General features: G+C 37.8%; 1 protein-coding gene across 8 annotated transcripts in view; it reads right to left on the bottom strand.

Moving 5' to 3' along the window:
- ATXN10 (ataxin 10) overlaps positions 1–14,294 on the bottom strand; it is a 98,737-nt gene that overhangs the window by 825 nt on the left and 83,618 nt on the right. For 2 of the 8 annotated variants that reach the window (XR_011142485.1, XR_011142505.1), the window contains exons 11-13: positions 7,983–8,108; positions 5,453–5,543; positions 19–3,500 (exon numbers count right to left, since the gene is read on the bottom strand). The exons of 2 other annotated variants lie outside the window; for them this stretch is intronic. Coding sequence is in view for 4 of the 6 variants with exons in the window: in XM_068952149.1 (XP_068808250.1) it covers positions 5,536–5,543; positions 7,983–8,108 (134 nt within the window). In the remaining 2 variants the exon portion in view is untranslated. Of the gene's footprint in view, positions 1–18; positions 3,501–5,437; positions 5,544–7,982; positions 8,109–9,790; positions 9,808–12,763; positions 12,896–14,294 lie in introns of those variants that run through there. 4 more of the 8 variants (XM_068952149.1, XM_068952177.1, XM_068952156.1 and 1 more) reach the window with 4 other exon arrangements.

Here is a 14,294-nt window from a genome sequence, read left to right as displayed (position 1 = left end):
TTCAACTCCTAAAGAAAAAAACTCTCAAACCCAGAAAAATAGTCAACATCAAGGGTTTAGAAGAGACAGCTATTTACAGGTTATGACTCCAAACCTGCAAATACTTGCATATGAGGTAATTTAAGTTTAACTGAGGTATGTCCATTAACTTCAGGCAAGCTTACTAGGTTTTATCTGGAATAAAAAAAAACAAATGAACTGCAGGAATTAAAAGGACATATTGTTTTGAACCAAAATTATAGTTAATTGAAATGTTCCAATGATCTTCCTAGTAAGATTAGAGAGGAAAAAAAGAAGAAAAAAAGAAAAGTTGGTCATAGTGTTTGCAATCCTAACATTTCAACGCTCCTCATTCAAGAACTGGCAAATAAAATGAGCTGTAAATCAGGTACAACTAAAGATGACGACTGATTATTTTCACCGTAAAAGCTGAAGAAACATGCAAAAAAAGAGAAACATCTCAACCATGCTCACAACTGTGAATAGCATAAATAATGTGGGAAACACTTAAAAATATCTAGCTTGTAATGTTATCTAAATTCAGGTCCTTGTGCCTGGGTGCTTTCACTAACTCATCAACAGAACAGACAGTAAGATCACCAGCAGGTAGTTCCTGCTCATGTTCAAATGGGCACAAGCTGCAACTTATTCACCTTCTAAGGTGGTCCCTTGAGGCCAGGATCGAGGCACATGTCAGGGCCACAGATAAAGGATTTAAATTCCCAGGATTATCAGTCAGACATCTTCCAAGTGAACTACAGTGCTCATTTTATGAAGTGTCAGAGATGTTAGCCCCAGTTCTACAGCTGAAAAGCTATGTTATGATATAATCTTTCCCAAGTTACCCATACGGGAGGCAAGCCATTCTGAATCACACAAAAGTGGTTTGCCTGCAGGGCACCAATTATTTACTACATGTAGCTTCACATCCAGTAGAAGAATATGCATAATTTACTCATCTCCTTGACATCTTTTGGGTTAGACAGTGTCTAAGCACAGAGATAAGATATTGTTCTTAGGGGCGTTTGCCAGGGGTGGGGACTGGAGGGGAAAAATCCTCAACTGGGGAAGGTGGGAACTTCAGTCAAAAGAATACAATAAAGGAACTGGACTTTCAATGGTCTTACAAAATCTATCATGACCACATTTGGAAAATCCAGAACTACTGCACCAGGCACTGCACACACATTCTTATAGTGATCTTTACTGTTTTCCCTTACTATTTTCTCTGCGCACCTTGCACTGACTGTTGTGCCTACCTTGGTTCTTTCCCCACCATTTCCACCTCATGCCCCCCACTCTCTCTTAGGCTTATACTCTTTTCAGCATAGGCACAGTCTCTCCCTATGGGGTGTCTGATGTACCAGGCAACATGGACAAACAACAAACAGCCTGTAGCAGGAGTAGCAATCTTAATTTTAAGAGAGGGGAAATGACAAACACGGACAAATACCGAAGGCAGAAAAATAACAATTCATGAGCAATACCTAACCACAGCACTACTTAGATGCCAAAAGAGGATAGAGCAGGATTGAAAGAAAGCACACAAGGAATCCTCAACACAGAGGACAAGGTTCAAATGAAGAACAGCTTGGACAAACATCACAAGAAACATGCATGCTAGGGAACAATCCTGCACTAACATGCATCAGTGAATCAGCCCCCTACCTTTTACTCTTAGTTCATGCTTATTTTCACATTCAAGCAGCCCAGAACTGAAAACCAAAACCAGCAAAGTAATACCAACTACAGAGCTTTTTTTTTCTGACAGATTTCTTCAGACTTCATCAGGAAACATGCTGCACACCACCCTCATTTTAAAATTTCTGGCCAAAGGCTGGTCCAGGTAGGGTAATGACAGAGGAGAGAAATTAAGAAAAAAAAAAAAATCATGCATCACATCAAAGCCTTAATAGGTGAACATGATAGAAAACACCAAACTATTCTCTTTTGTCAGTGCACCACTACTATGGTTAAGTGATTAGACAAGCACCAAAATACTTTTGTGAGATATGTGAATGGAGTACTCTCACTGGGGACTACGTATTTGAGCATATGAAAAAAAACCAACAACATATCAAAGAAATTAAACCACATATAAGCAGAATCTCACTCATCAGCTCCAATGGCGAGAACAAACATCAGAATGGTAAAGTGTGCAAGCTGATGAATGCAGATGAACAGATGAATAAAGGCTAATACCTAGCGGATCTTCCCTAGGTCTCTTTTAGGACATTTTGCAAATTCCAGAAAGTAATATGAACTTCCCTCAGTGAATGGTGAGAAACTTAGTATCACTCTGCTCGGCTCTGCGCTTTGGAGAAGGAGCAGACTTCTCTGGCCGAGTTCCTAAAATACAGCTCTGAATGTCACTTGCACAGAAGACGACCCACTAAAAACGGATGCAATTTTCAAAGAGCGACAGTTCTCACTCGCACAGAGTGCGGCACACAGGAAAAAACACTCAGTGAAAATTTTTTGCATTAGCCTTGGGAATAGTCCTGTTACCACCATCTTTATGTCCTTCAGCACAAAAAAACTGCTAAAACCCGCAGCAAATGATACTTTCCTATTATCATATCCATTCATGCTTACATAGTATCTAAGACATCTCTGTTATCTTATGAGTTGACCTCTATCATCATAATGGCATTTATCATTATTGAGTACTGTAGCTGAAGCTGCAAAATGGTTTCAATAACGTTTTCACTCATTCAAAAACTCTTTTCTGTATGTAGGTTTTCCATTGTAAATTCAGTCATGAATATGTATGATCTTCCTTGTTCGCATGCTGTGTGAGGCTAAGACCTTTGGATGGCTGTGTGCAGACCTAGACAGACTTAAGTGTCAGCAGAGATTAAAGCTAGTCCCCAGCTAATATTCACATTACCCTCTTGCTCCTCTCCAAAGACAGAGACACAGAGAGAAAATTAAACATATTCTAGAGTCTCTAATCCTACCAACACTTTAAGCACTTTATTGTATACTCAGCTTTAGAAAGACAGCTTCTAAAGTTTCCATAGTTACTACAAATAAGAGCATGAGCCTGTTTGTTGTGAAGCTACATAAAAGAAACGAAACGCAGCAAGCATGGCACAGCCGACTGGATAAACTTGTCTAGATTTTTCTAACAGGACATACTGCAGTGTCAAATTAATTACTATTCTATACAACGAAGTGAAAACTAAAATCTCTCTTTCACAGTAGAGATGGCATAAAAAGAAAAGAGAAACTGAAATTTTAATTTCACTTTGCAGGGGCTTCATTAATGGGCTACATGTGTTTAGATGATGAAAGCAAATGTCTACATTTTACAGTATCTCTTCTGCAAAATCATTCAGTATACAGAACACTACTCTATACAATTAGAGTATTATTGTATTGTTATACAAACAATAACAAAACTGAACCAACTTGCTCTGCGTTCCGTGCTTCTGTAACAAATCTTCATACAGCAGTTCACAATATAACAGACAACCTCCTCCGGGTCAAAACTTCAACTGGCAGGGAGGGAGAATAGAGGGAGAAAGGAAGACAGAAGGGGAAAGTTAGCTGGCAGTCTCCCTTAAAGGATGAAATATTTTACTGTCTGGAATCAATATAATAAACTACTAAATTCCATGTCCCTTGAGTCCTGGGGACTAATTGCAAAGGGAACATTTCACATTTCTGTTGTTCTATTTCATCATGAATTCTGCCAGAACATATTGTTAGAGTCGAGGCTAGCAACAGCATTTTGTGTGACTAATGTAGAAGTTTAATGACTGATTTAGAAGTTTAATATGGTATTAAAAATACAAACGCATGCTGTCAGGAGTCACTGAACAATAACCTGCTGCAACGCGTGACTGGAGAGGAGGACCTATAAACCATTTCCCAAAGAAAGTATTCCATCCTTTTATTCTCATATTAGGAGGTTCAATTTGGGCCAAATCTTATTGAAAAGCCCATTTCAGACATCAGGACCTCTATGAATTGTTCTATAAAAACAATTTTGAAATCTATGGATGAAAAACAGTAGGCGTAACAGTTATGGTCATTACTGAGATTTGACTCTGACTAGGTAGATATACAACAACGCATAAGTAATGCTGAAAGTATGCTGGCTTGAAAAAGGCAAGGGTTTAAAGGTTATGCATTAACATTAACTGCTGTAGGATACGGAAGGAGAGTAACGAGAAGACTGAAATATGTATGTAGTTTTTCTTAAGTCCTTTTCATATTTATTAACTCTGAGGGATTTCTAAATCTTCTTGGTGGAGAATCTGTTTCATTGCATACCCCTTACACATCATTTTTCTAGTCAGATAGTTTCCTACACTGCAGCTGATTTTCTATAATTAAATGATTACTTACGAAAATTACAAACCAGGTTTTCTGATTATTTAAATATTAACTTCATTTTAACCAATTACAGGAAGAGATTCAAACACCTTATCAAGAAAGAAAATGAAAATACTTTGGAATCCTAGTCCAACGGGCTGCTTATTTAACAGCTAGAGCAGTTCAGCTTCTATAAGAGCTTGTCTGGAACACATCTATAGGGCTAGAAACCAAAGATAATTAAAATATAGTTCTTGCTAATTATATTTCTTTCTAGTCTTCAACACGTAATCCAATTCTCAGTAAATGTTCTACAGACAAGAATGAAATACTAAAGCGTCACATTAAAAGAATCACTTCCACTTACAGACCTGACTGGACCACACTGAAAAGAAATAAATGCTTTTCCCTTCAAGTCTTTCAATCCTTTTAAGTACTTGCGTATCACAGCAACTTGAAGATAATTCTTCTCACCGTTAAAAGAGGTCTCCAGACAGCTACTGGCACTCCTAGTCACAGTTTGGATCAATGGGCCGTGATTGACCACACGTAGTAGACAGTCCGCATTTTGGTCCCTCACTGCCAGCCAAACTGCTTACAAAGAGCTGCAAGTCACCCACTTCTTCCTATTGGGGATTAGTAGTTTTACGAAGTTCTAGAAGCTGTGTAAGACTATAGCAATTTCTTCCAACTCCTCCTTTACTTGCACATAACTTTCACATTTGTTTAAGACATTACCAAGAAAGTAAGCACAGAGAATGCAAAGAACTAAGCATATCTTCATTTCTGTTTACTTATTTTAAAGCAGCTCATTCATATTTTTAGGATAAACGATTTGGATTTGTTTATTCTTGACATTAAATTGTCAGCATCGGAAAAAATGAGGAATTCAACCCATTCAAACTTAAAATATTCTGTCTAGAATTTGCAATAAAAAGGCCTAAAATATTTTGGTTGCTTGTGTTTTTATTTAGCAGATTCCACAGCAGATATTATCATCAGTGAATGCAGTCACCACCTTCTGGGTTTAAAAGCTAGAAACAGACAGTGCCCTATCAGCTGGGAATGGGAAAGTCCTTCCATCCCCTGCTTGACCTGGCTGCTGCAGAGCAGACTTAGCACAACTCACCTGATCTAGAGACCTCCGAGGTGGAGAAGCTCCACTGGACGCTGGAAGGGGCATTTATTCCTGATCACACCCTCGGATGCAATTTATAATGCTGTGGAACAGAGAGGAGAGGTTCATTCCTACCACAGGTAACTCTCACCTGGCTCTAAGAGACCAGCAGGATGGTTGGGCCATCCACCTCCAAACAAGCTTCAAACTCCACCACTATGTGGCAGCAAAACTTCACTGGAAATACACGATTAGCTGCCTGCAGCAAGTAGACAGCCCTTTCAGACTCTAGGACAGAAAAATCAGGGTGGGCTGCTGGTGCTTACTGCAAGGCATTCCACGTACCAACATGCTTCCACAAAATATTTTGGTAAAGAAAAGAAGCCTATCCCCAAAAACCTGAACTGGGGCTTACAGCTAAGACTACACTCAGTAGAACAGTCCTGTCTTGCCGGAGCAAGGTTTCAAGTGATACTATTTCTGAATAGGCAAACGGGGAAAACTGTTCTGTCTGAAGTAATCAAAAATCAATTCTACACTAGGGCAACACTCTCAGTAACCCACAGCCTATAGAAATAAAAAACCCATCCACAGCAGAAAACAATTGTAAACTGAGTATCTTCCAGTTCCCCAAGGCTTCACTAACCTCCCACACTTATCTCTCTACCAGCTCAACACCATCTTCATAGCTACCTAAACGGATGCCAGCTTCCTGACTTCCCGTCTATTCAGTTAGCTGTAATGATGGATCCATTTCTTGAACTTGTGGTATACCAGGTTCCCCTAAAACGTGCCTAACATTCTATATAATAGAATAGGTAAGTATGTTATATTTCATGTATAATTTTCAGGGAATGTTCTTCCACTTAAACATCTGTCACCAACAAATATACTTTAAAATCAGAATGGAAAGTAGCACCTCTTTTGTCCAACACTTCTGCACATCATGCAGACCACTCAAGTTCACCAGTGACTCTTGAATCAAGTCTGTCAATTCCGTTTCACGCACAGGATTTCTTTTTGTCTTTCTCTGGAAAACATCCAGTCTTGACTGAAAGATTTCACTCTGTCCCTGGGCAAACTGTTCCAGTTCATTCCAGCCTCTGATGCGCTTCTAGTTTAAATTTGTGTAGCATTTGTTTCCAACCGCTGCTTTTTATTATAGATAGATTTAAAAAAGAAATTTCACAGACCAAGGTCAAGGCACTTAGTAAGTGTCGTCTTCATGAACAAAACAGCAAAGCTGAGGCAGGTACACCAAACTTTGCATAATTCTTGTACCTCTTCTCTCCATTTGAACATTTAAGCATGCTGTTTGAAGCACAAACACAGGAATTTCATACCGCAGTCCACCAAAATTTGCTGTTATTGCCAACTACACATGCACTACCCAGTTGTCTGCTCCTTCTGGCTCTTCCCCAATAGTTCAGAAAAAAACAAAATCAAAACCTCACATTCAGTTGCCCTCTCATTCCTAGCTACACTCCTGCAAGTAGAGCCCAGGCTCTTCAGATCATTCAAAAGTACTTTTCCGGCATTGCTCAGTTCTGACAGGGAGACCCAAATCATAAGGTCCATTTTAGTTCCAAGGCTGGACTGCATTTTAACTACATACAGCTCACTTCAGTGATCTCTAGCTACATGATACTGAATGTTCATTAAAGTGCTATTTATTACCCCATCAATTTTGGTTACTGAGACATTTTTACCTAGAGTAATTTTGGGATTTTTTCCCAAATCACTAGTTTTTCTGGGTTAACAGATCACACAAGGCATCACTGAACATAATTACATATCCAGGCTGCTATTAGTTTCCAATGTCTGCCAGTGAAACAACGTTTAATCCATAATTCTAGGTGCCTCCTTTCATGCTCTGTGGGATTCAAAAGCATAGTCAATGCCAACACACCTTTGCATACTGAAAAGTTAAACACAGTATTTCTGTCCAGTCCAGTACTCTAGAGCTACTCAAGCCATAGTACTGGTTTAGCTTTGTCAGGCTATTTTTATAATACTGTCTGTTATGCCAAAGCTTACAAAACTTAAAAAAATTAAGCCATAATCTCTAGTTTGTTTTACTTTTTCCTATACTCAAACTTGCAATACTAGCTTAAAACCATGAATATGACACATTCATTTTTGCTGCTTAGGCTGCCAATTTTTTAAAATTATGACTTACATTTTTAATAGAAACCCATAATTTATGAGTAACTATAAATCCGCTGGTTTAAAAAGAAAAAGAATCACACTCTTGATCAATCTCAAGTTAATTCTCTACAGTTACAGTATTCTGTTCTTACAGACCCTTCTATTACACTAATCCCATTTTAGTAATTTCTGACAAATAAACCCAAATGGTAGTTGTATAACAGATACCAAAGATTCACTAGGTTAAGTAAAAAAAAAAAAAAAAAAAAAAAAAAAATTGCTGTTGCCCACACTATTAAAAATGTCTCAACTTATCTTATTTTCTCAGATATAGGAAAGAATGTAAAATTCTATTAAGTTGAAACACTTCTATCAAATTACTATTAAAACTTACCACCAACATCAAGAAGTGAAGCACTAAAAGGTGGTAGGACGCTAACTGTGTTCACAAACTGATTACACATCAGGCAGACTGCCGTCACTTTAAATTTCTCTGGACACATTAAGAAAAAATCTCCATCTACATAAAAACAGAAACATATTCATGTGCATTTATGTGCGTACAGATAAACAGCTCTTCTAAATCCCCTCTGAAAATGGTAATTTCAAAATTCAAGTAAAACTTACAAAAATTTGATATTTGAAGGATCAACCTAGTTAATACCTGAAAATTCTAGTCAATACCTGAAATGTGGTCAAACGAATTATAATTTATCAGAAGTCTAAGGTAGATGATAAATTAAGCTATTATATTCTACATATATGCTCCAATTCAGCAAAGGATCTGTATGCCAGCTTATCTTTCAGCATTGTCCTCAAGTATTTTATTGATTCAGGGTCTCTGAAAAAATTTTGTGGAGTAATTCCCGCTTCCGCTGCTTTTAGTACTTTCAGATATCACTTTATGACAAATAATCAAAACAATGAAGGTAAATGAAACTCCAGTTCTAATCTCATTGACACCAGATGATGTCCATCAATGTGTGTCCAACAATAACAACAGTTCAACAAATGGGTGTTTTCAAACATGCAACTAAAAATATAACCAACTACATTTTTTTCCCCACGTTCTGCAAAATAACCATTAGCTACAATTATTTCTGTTAGAATGTCAGGGAACGTTTGCATCTCCTTGAGGAGATCTCAGATCATTAAGAGACAAGAACAAATTACTATGGTCAGTGGAATGGACCGCAAATATACCCTTAGTGAGGTAGAAAGGAAAGGTCAGGTTTTGGAAAACATTTAGGAAATAGAAAGAACAAGATCTAGACAAAGATCTGGGGGGGGGGGGGGGGGAGAAAATGATCTAATGATCAGGAAGGAGCTACGTAAGACAATGTGCTCACTAGCTGAAGGTACAGATCGTTTTAGTAAGAACAGTGAACGAAAATGGGACAAGAAGAAAATTTTGGAATAAAGATATGACGCAGAGCACTGACCATATTCTTGGGAAGCACGCAAGAAACCGTGTCAAGACGACAGACTGAAACACGATAAGGCAGTCGTAGAAGGCATTCCATTCTCAACAATATTTTTGAACCACTCCTAGCTTTATTTAAAAAAAATAAAACCTTTGGGTCTCAAATTTCTAGTGCTTTGTCTCAGCCCAGAGGGGAAGTTTTTAAAAGAAAGTCTACAGAAAAATCAAGCAAGCTGTTTGAGTTATAAAAGCAGTGAAATATTATATTTTCTCTATTTCTTTCTTTTTTCTTTTTTTTTTTTTTTTTTGCTGTGCCTGGTAACTGAAGATTTACTTTCTTTCCAAAATTCAAGCCTGTCATGGATTTAAGTCCACCAACAGGATTAGGGTGAATGACAAATAGAACAGTATTTGGTTTAGAAATATAGTTATTAACTTCAGTTCCTTACTTTAACATGCAGGAGTTGGTGCCTACAGAGATTAGTCGTCTCAAGGGATTAAAATATTATAACGTAACATTTGAAAGAGCCTTCTTGTAGCTTGTATACCTTTGTTAACGTTCTCCAGCTCTGTCCAAGTGGGACCCTGTACACCACATGCCTTCATTAATGACGACAGCTGTCACTTGCAGGAACTGGTTAGGAGCGATACCGAAGAACAGACTTCCAATTTACGTCTCTCTAAAACTGTTTTAGTATTTTATATATTCTCAAGAAAATTCGTACTTTTTTTTGTCCAACAAGTTTTCAGTTTGAGTACTGTTCTCATCCTGCAGGTGCACTGAATAAAGTGCATCCTGAAATTAAGAAATCAGTTACTTGAAATATGCCATTAGGGATTATAGCTTTGTTAAATATCCAAACACAAAATTAATCTCGGTCAATTATGGCATAAAAACCTCTAAAAAATAATTCTACAGATTAATTTAGACATTTCCACCAGAGCGTATGTTAGCCAAGGACCCTACTGTGTTTGGGAATTATGACCTAATTAGAATTTCATAGCGGAACATCAATTTGATCTACTGGAAAAGTATGCTAAAGCATGCAGTGCTCTAAAGAACCTGATTAAGTCATACTACATATGAATTGCAGCTGGAAATTAAATGCCAGAACTCTAACTCCCAATTTTCTTCCCCAATTAACAAGCTGCAAAAAAAGAAAACTTTCATTTCCCACAGAATCTCTTTCAGTGCTGCATGCTGCACTTCTCCTGTGGTCTTAGTCTTTTTCATACGAAAGAGGACCATATTTGACATCAAGATTGTCAGGTAACAGCATGGTTTACTGATATAGCTAGTAGATGGAGAACATCTCACATGAAAACCTTAAATTTTTGTTCTCGTTCTCAAGTAGATAACAAAAATAAACATTTTGTAAGTGCAGTCTTAGAGAATTTAAATCTACCAAACACCATGCTTAACACTGATGTAGTTTTATTCTTGGTTCTTCTGTCACCTTGTAGGTGAGTCCTGCTCCAAAGAGTTTCAACATACAGAGAAGACAAACAATGGGTTCAGTCATGGAAATTGTACTATCCCAGCTTTTGAGATCTGAAGCCAAAGTCCGGAGTGATTTAAAATGCGATTAGGTCACAGGAATACCTCCTATACCCTTTCAGCAGGGACCATGCACTTAGATAGATGGTCCCTCTCTGCACTCTCCAGAGCTTTATAATAATGCCACTCTGGGTATCTTATTCAATACCCTACAGAAAAATCCTGCTTAGAACAGAAAGTCCTCCTTAGTCCACATATTTCAGTAAGATCAAGAACAGCTACTTGCAATACTTCCTTCATGAGTGTAAAGACCTCCACATGAACAGCGACAAGAATAGGCATGGTTAGGCAAAAGACCTTCCCAACTGAAAACAAAAGCAGCACTTGGGAATAGCTGTGTTTTTCACCTTTCACCCTCAGAAACAGCAAGACGGTTGGAGCCTCTTGGGAACCATTTAGGAAACTGGCCCACATCCACAGCTAAAGAAACCCTTATCACACAACAGCAAGGGATTCCCTTGTGAGCCACACAAATGCTGTAGGCTCCATTAGTATCTAACAGAATTCACAGAGAACTTGCAGCAGCAAGGTAGGATTTGGTGAGCTGAACAGGGTGAAAGAAATAAGCCCCTCTCAGAGACTGTTATTGCTCAAAGCATAAGCATATTTGTACCTCTTCTAGCACTTAGCTTCACTAGTTCGTCTGAATATAATTGTAAGATGCACAAATTTTAGCGTAGCTCCTTCTCTGTGAAAATACCACAAAACAGAAAGCTTCCAGACTTCACAGGCTCTTAAAGTCTCAGTATGTAGGAACGGAATTGGACTACTACGAATACACAGTGATTATCTTCCTACTTGATCTTTTTTTTTCCATTAAAAAAACTCCCAAAAACTCGGTTGCTATTTTGTGTTGTCATATTTGGCACTATCAGCCTAAAGACAGAGGCTAATACATTTATGGTCCTCACCTGCGCTGGTAACTCCCATTCTTTTAGTGCCAGCCGGTAGGTCCCCAAACACTTAAAAGCAACACTTTAAAAGCAATAAAGCCTCTAATAATGCAAAACTGTAACACTCCATCAGTTAATACACTTCTATTTAGCCCAGGTAGATTTCTGGCTTGCTCACAGAGCAAGGCAAACCTCAGTGGGATGAGGAAAAGGACAATTTTTTCTACGGGGGTAGATCTGGACTGGGCATGGAGAGGTCACTACTCTTTTCATCAGTCTAAGTCCTTTGGACTGACCATATCCATTGCAACAACATTATTTTATGCATGCTTATGAAAATACAAAAAAAAAAAAAAGAAAAAAATCTCAAACGATTCACCTAAAACTGCTAAATGCATTGGTAGTGCCCAAAGCAAAACGCAACCATTACTGATGTCACGTTATTCTGTCTTTCCTTGCTAAGATAAAAGAGTGCCACATTTCCGTGAAGCAGCTCAACTCAATAGCTCAGTAGGATGGTTTACTCTAAAAGGTCAAATCATACTCCTTTTTTTTGCTTTCTACTGGCTTCTATCCAGCTGTGAGGCTTTTTCACAGCATGTGGCCTCTTCTAGGTTGCACTCTGTAACTTAGAAATAAAATGTCTGTCAGTTCCCCCAAAAGTCTTTCCTGGCATCCCACAAAAACAAACTGCCATTGTTGCAGAGCACAGCAACTTGATTTCTCCTAGCTTTAGCCAGGCATTTCATGAACCACAATCACACTAGCTGCTGCCACGAAGTCAAAAGTATTTTCAATCTACCTCTTAGATGACTTTCAGAATGAATATATTGAAAGAACTCTAGGGAAGGGGTATCTGAAAGTTAATTTAGATTTTCTGTTTTTATCCATTATTCTCACTAAAGATTCTATGTGTGCAGATCCATAACAACCACAGGTTTCCCTTTTGCTAAGGCTGCCAATTCTTACTCCTAAAAAGTAGCCAGCTATGTGATTGTTCATATTTTAAATATATATTTATATACACATGCACACACATATGCATTAAAATATGAACAGTCGGCGCAGCCGGCTACTTTTTAGGAGTAAGAATATGTTTTTGTGTGTAGAGGGGTATGTGTGTATACACTCACATCCGCCCACATCCTACACAGTAGTCTGTTCTTCTCTGCAAGGAGCACTGCACTTTTGGCTAACAGAAACATATGCCAGATTAGGGTTAAAATAATACAGGCACTTAAAGTCAATTCCAGCTGAATTCAGACAATCACAGAAGTAATTTATCAATAAACATACCGGAAGCATTCTCATAAGGTAAGTCTGCACAACTGGTAAGCATTTTGAAAAACAAGACTATCCCCATCTTCAAAACTGCACTTCACTTCTTATTTTGGAAGCGGAGCTGAATAGCAGAATTCACATTAAAATCAGATCTGAAATAAATTACATAACTGCAATAAATTACAGAAATTACAGATCTGAATAAAATAAATTTTATTAGTAACTAACAGTTATTACATTGCAATACCTTTGATAATATAATCATGCTTAGAATAGCAATAAAGTTTGCTGATACATATTTTTTTTTAAGGACAGCCATTCCCAACCTGAAGGTTAGTGCAAAAAAAGGCAAACTGAAAAGTCTTCAATAATAAACATGTCCGTTTATGTACAGTCTTTCATAAACACCTTTTTTGTATGATTAGGGTCAGCAATCTTTTGATCAGGATGGCCTCCCTCCTTACCTTTGCCTTAAGCAAGTGGTAACTGTGAAAAGTCAGAAACGATGCTAGAAGGAGCAGTAAGAGCTTAGGAAGAGGTAAAAGACATGTATGACAAGAAAAGCTCTTGTCAGATACGAGAGCCTGACAGAAATGAGGAAGATAGTAGCTCAGGGAGCAGAATAAAAGACATTTTCTTGTAGGACTCCCTTCCTAGCCAAATAATCTGAAAAGCAGAATCTGGAGTAAATTTCTACTGATATTTCCCACATGGGCATCTCCAACCCACTCTGCTGTTCAATGTCAGCTTTTATTTATTTAGTTTTTAAACACAGGTTACATGAATAAAGCACAATGCTCCCGACTTTCCACAAGTAGAATAACAGACTGAATTTTCAAAAACAAAAAGCTATTTCATGAAAGAATGGAAGAGTATGCTTTCATATTACCTCTCCTTAATCTAAAGGTAAACAAGTTCACTTCCATTTTGAAACACCTTTTTCTTTTCTTCTTCTTTTGGATTCCCAGCCACAGTTATAATTACAATGCAGTGAATCCAAGACAGAGTATTTACAGGGTATCGAAAGAATTAAAGTGGTATTCAGCCCTTCTTTGAAGTTTAACTCTTCATACCCCAAGACCTATAATGAATCCTATCTCCCCAGTCCCATTTACCTTTTCCCCTGTCTTAAAAGCCTGAGAGGTAACATCTGAAAATCTTGGTATCCGTCAGAATTACTGCATTACATTTAGTTGGAACTAGGCAACCTTGTATTAGTTGAAAATTTAATATATAGATTCAAAGAATCTTTGCAAGAGGTACAGAAAGTTTGTATTTAACTATCCACAATCAACTTCATGACCGCTGCTAATGCAGTTTTTCGTTTGTTTTTATTTAACCTGGGAGCATTCCTGACGGAAAAACTACTATCAGCGCGTACAAATTTTAAAGATACAAGTCTGTTCAAGGTGTAACTAGACAAGATAACAGTTCTACCGAACTGGACACCAAAAGATGAATTCAAACTCAAGAAGCTAAGTAATGCAAGCATCTCAGCTGAACTTCAGCTAGCAGTCTTTAAGAGATCAACCTCCTGATACGTCTATGCAC

The sequence above is a fragment of the Struthio camelus genome, chromosome 1, assembly GCF_040807025.1.
Source record: "Struthio camelus isolate bStrCam1 chromosome 1, bStrCam1.hap1, whole genome shotgun sequence".
Classification (NCBI taxonomy): Eukaryota; Metazoa; Chordata; class Aves; order Struthioniformes; family Struthionidae; genus Struthio; species Struthio camelus.
Note: the sequence above shows the minus strand (reverse complement) of the source record. Positions and strands in the feature narration are given on the sequence as shown.